The sequence below is a fragment of the Rhincodon typus genome, unplaced genomic scaffold (genome assembly GCF_021869965.1).
Source record: "Rhincodon typus isolate 14 unplaced genomic scaffold, sRhiTyp1.1 hic_rhity00000761, whole genome shotgun sequence".
NCBI lineage: Eukaryota > Metazoa > Chordata > Chondrichthyes > Orectolobiformes > Rhincodontidae > Rhincodon > Rhincodon typus.
Window position 1 is genome coordinate 16,651 of NW_025966399.1, and position 3,183 is coordinate 19,833.

The 3,183-nt window shown below is 42.5% G+C and overlaps 1 protein-coding gene across 1 annotated transcript in view; it reads left to right on the forward strand.

Annotated features, from left to right (window-relative positions):
• Nucleotides 1–1,812, forward strand: part of LOC109932465 (histone H1-like) — a 2,411-nt gene extending 599 nt beyond the window's left edge. Inside the window, exon 2 of the mRNA XM_048592186.1 lies at nt 1,774–1,812. Coding sequence (XP_048448143.1) covers nt 1,774–1,812 — 39 coding nt within the window. The remainder of the gene's footprint in view (nt 1–1,773) is intronic.
• Nucleotides 1,813–3,183: the final 1,371 nt, after the last annotated feature.

The window sequence follows — 3,183 nt, forward strand, 5'->3', positions numbered from 1 at the left end:
CTCTGCCTGGGACATGTATTGGTCAAACGTATAATACTGTCCTGCTCTGTTACTGATGTGAATGTTTCCGTCCATATTTGTACTCAGTATCTACTTCACATATGGTTGGTGTAACTATGCAATGGCATGAACTATTTATTCACCTTAACAAGGTGCACTAAGCATTCCTTCAGTGATATAGGAAAGCCTCCGGAGACTAACTAACTTCTCTATTTGAATCTTTTCCTTAATGCTTTTAGTGATCTTTGTATTTTATTATGTACGTATATTTATAGATTTCAACGTAATTATCTGAAGAATCTTTAACTAGAACCTATTACTTAATACTGTGAATAATTTCAAAGAAACAACTAATCGCTGCAAAATGGTGTTATCTGCTGTTTTCATGACTGTCTAGGCTGACTGTCTTCTGGGATGATTCACACCCCTTGCCCTAACTAACTCTGTTCACCTAAAAGGGACAACATCCTTTCATTAATGAGATTGGAATCAATTACGACTGTAATTTAATGAACGTGTTTGATCCTGTCATACTTACGTGAACCATAATCCCATTAGTTCATCTGTTTGTTATTGCAGGAGTTTACTATCCCGTTCAATGTTTGTTCCAAATCTTCAAACTGTCTCGAACAAATCTTCTTGCAGTTGTTGTTTGTGCAATGCTCCCTTTTTCCTCAGAATAACCTCTTCTCAAAAGTTTTATTCTTTATTCATTCACAGTATGAGGGTGTTGCTGACTAGGCTCGCATTTATTGCAAGTCCCTAATTGCCCAGAGGGCAGTTCAGAGTCAACCACATTGCTGTGGGTCTGGAGTCACATGTAGGCCAGACAATGTAAGGATGGCAGTTTCCTTCCCTCAAGGACATAAGTGAACCAGATTTTTTTTTTCCTGACAACAGACAATGGATTTATTGTCATCATTAGAGTCTTAATTCCAGATGTTTATTGAATTCAAATTCCACCATCTGCTGTGGCGGTATTCGAACCAGGTCCCCAGAGTGTTGTCTGGTCTCTGGATTAACAGTCCACTGATAATACCACTAAGTCAATGCCTCCCAGATCCGGTGGCCTTTGTTCAGAACTGAGGAAGTGTACCAGGCCTGAAACGTTAACTCTGATTTCTCGTCACAGATGCTGCCAGACCTGCTGAGCTTTGCCAGAATCTTCTGTCTGTTATTTTTGCCTTCCTCAGTCACTGATAACTTCAAAAGTTTCCTTCCATGTCTGTACTCAATATCCAGTCCATATATGGTCATTGTAACAATGTAACAACTTGATCTATTTATATACCTTAATTGTAACTTTAAAAATGCCCTTACTTAACACGCATTCAATGCAATTAGAGTGTATATTTGTGAGGAAGATTCAATCTATCCCTCTTCAAATGCTGTGAATGACAACGGGCTTTCAAAGATGAACTTTACTGGAACTGCATTGGTTTATAGAGAAAAAAAAAAATTGTATTTTGTTGGTGGTGTTTGACCCTTGGATTGAATGTATATATCTGGAAATTGAGCTCAATGCAAATCTTAGCTCTGTGCCTGTGGAAAGTAAATTCTCCACTCTGACATTACTAACATACCTGCTGTTTGGTAGGAGCAGCTGGTCACACTTGGTCCTGGAAATATGACATTGTCTTGGCCCATCAAATATTTGCCTGGAGGAAGACAGAACAGAATTCTCCTGTGAATCAACATCCAACGAGTTTGAAAATATTAAAACTGATCAATGCAAAATTTAATTAATACTCATAATACTTCCTTGTTTTAAAGCCAACAATTGAAACAGGGAAGGGTCTGGCTCCATCATGAACCTGAGCTCCTCCTCGTCTCTTTCTTTTTGCGAAATTCTAAAACAATTTACTAAGATACAAAAACTAACCAACACCTGCACGGTCCATGAATTGAATGCTTACACATTTCAATACCCAGCTCCCAATACACTACCTATTTAAGGGAAGAACAACAGGCACTATTTCAAAAAAAAACGAGAGTTTTAAACCAGTGAGTGCTGTATTTATACTTTACATGATTAACACATTTGTACGTACTGTGACTTCTTTACGATTCAATGCCAATTGACAACAAACAACGTGAAACAGAAGCTAAACGATGAATTACCATCAGCGTTTGGAGGATTAAATATCACAAGAATGACCACCCAAGCAGCTTCTTGCCGCTGTGTCTCCCTCAGCAGGCCCACACACAGCCCGAGAAAGGCCTCTCTCTTCCCCGCCAGGCCGCTCACTCCAAGTTCCGGGACCAGTTCCAGCTCCGCTCGGCCTCTGACAAACAGCCCCCGGCTCTCCCTGAACTGAGCCCGAATCAATGCCGCTGTCGGAACCCAGCTTTGTGTCCCAGACTCACATTGCGATGCGCTGCTGGAAGGAGCCTGCTGTTCCCTCGCTTCCCTGGGCGCTGGTCTCTCCATTGCGGTCTGTTTCAAACAAACCTCTTCCACTCAGTGAGCAAATGCTCCTCAATGGCAGCGCTGGGGGATGGCCTCACGCATGCGCTCCTCCAGTCAGCAACAAGCAGCTTTGGGGGCCGGGCCAGCATCGCGCATGCGTTGCTTTTCCCAATGAGTCCCAGAAGCAAACATCAATTGGTCATTTTCCCAATTCCCTTTACTCCCAGTTTGAGCAAAGCAAATGGGGCTGTGGGGGAAAGGGCAGAGAACGTTTCAGGCTGGGGCATTGGCCTTTTCTGAAGCTCCAATGGAGATCATTCCCGGGTCATGTTAATAACTTACATTCTGATGGGGAAGCTGTGAAGTTGACACCATTCGACCCTTTAATGTGCTTCACCATTCAATAACATCACGTCGGATCTCAGCTTAATTGCAGTATTCAATCCTGCTGACCTCCGTCTCATTTTAACTCTGTCAAAATAACATACAGACCGATGGAACAAATGGGACATTCTTACGAAGGCAGAATGTAACTGTTGGAGGGAGTCTTGCGGCGCGGTGGTAGTGTCCCTATTTCTGGGTCAGGAGGACCGTGCTAAAGTTACACCCGGACCAGAGGCGTGTAATAACATTTCCGGAACGCGATGCAAATACCAGTTTCGAGAAGATGACTGATTTTATTCTCAGGAATGCTGCAGACAGAAACCTTGTGATGAACGGGATACTTCAACAATAGACCCTAAATGTTCTTGTTTACTCACTCCTGGGACGTG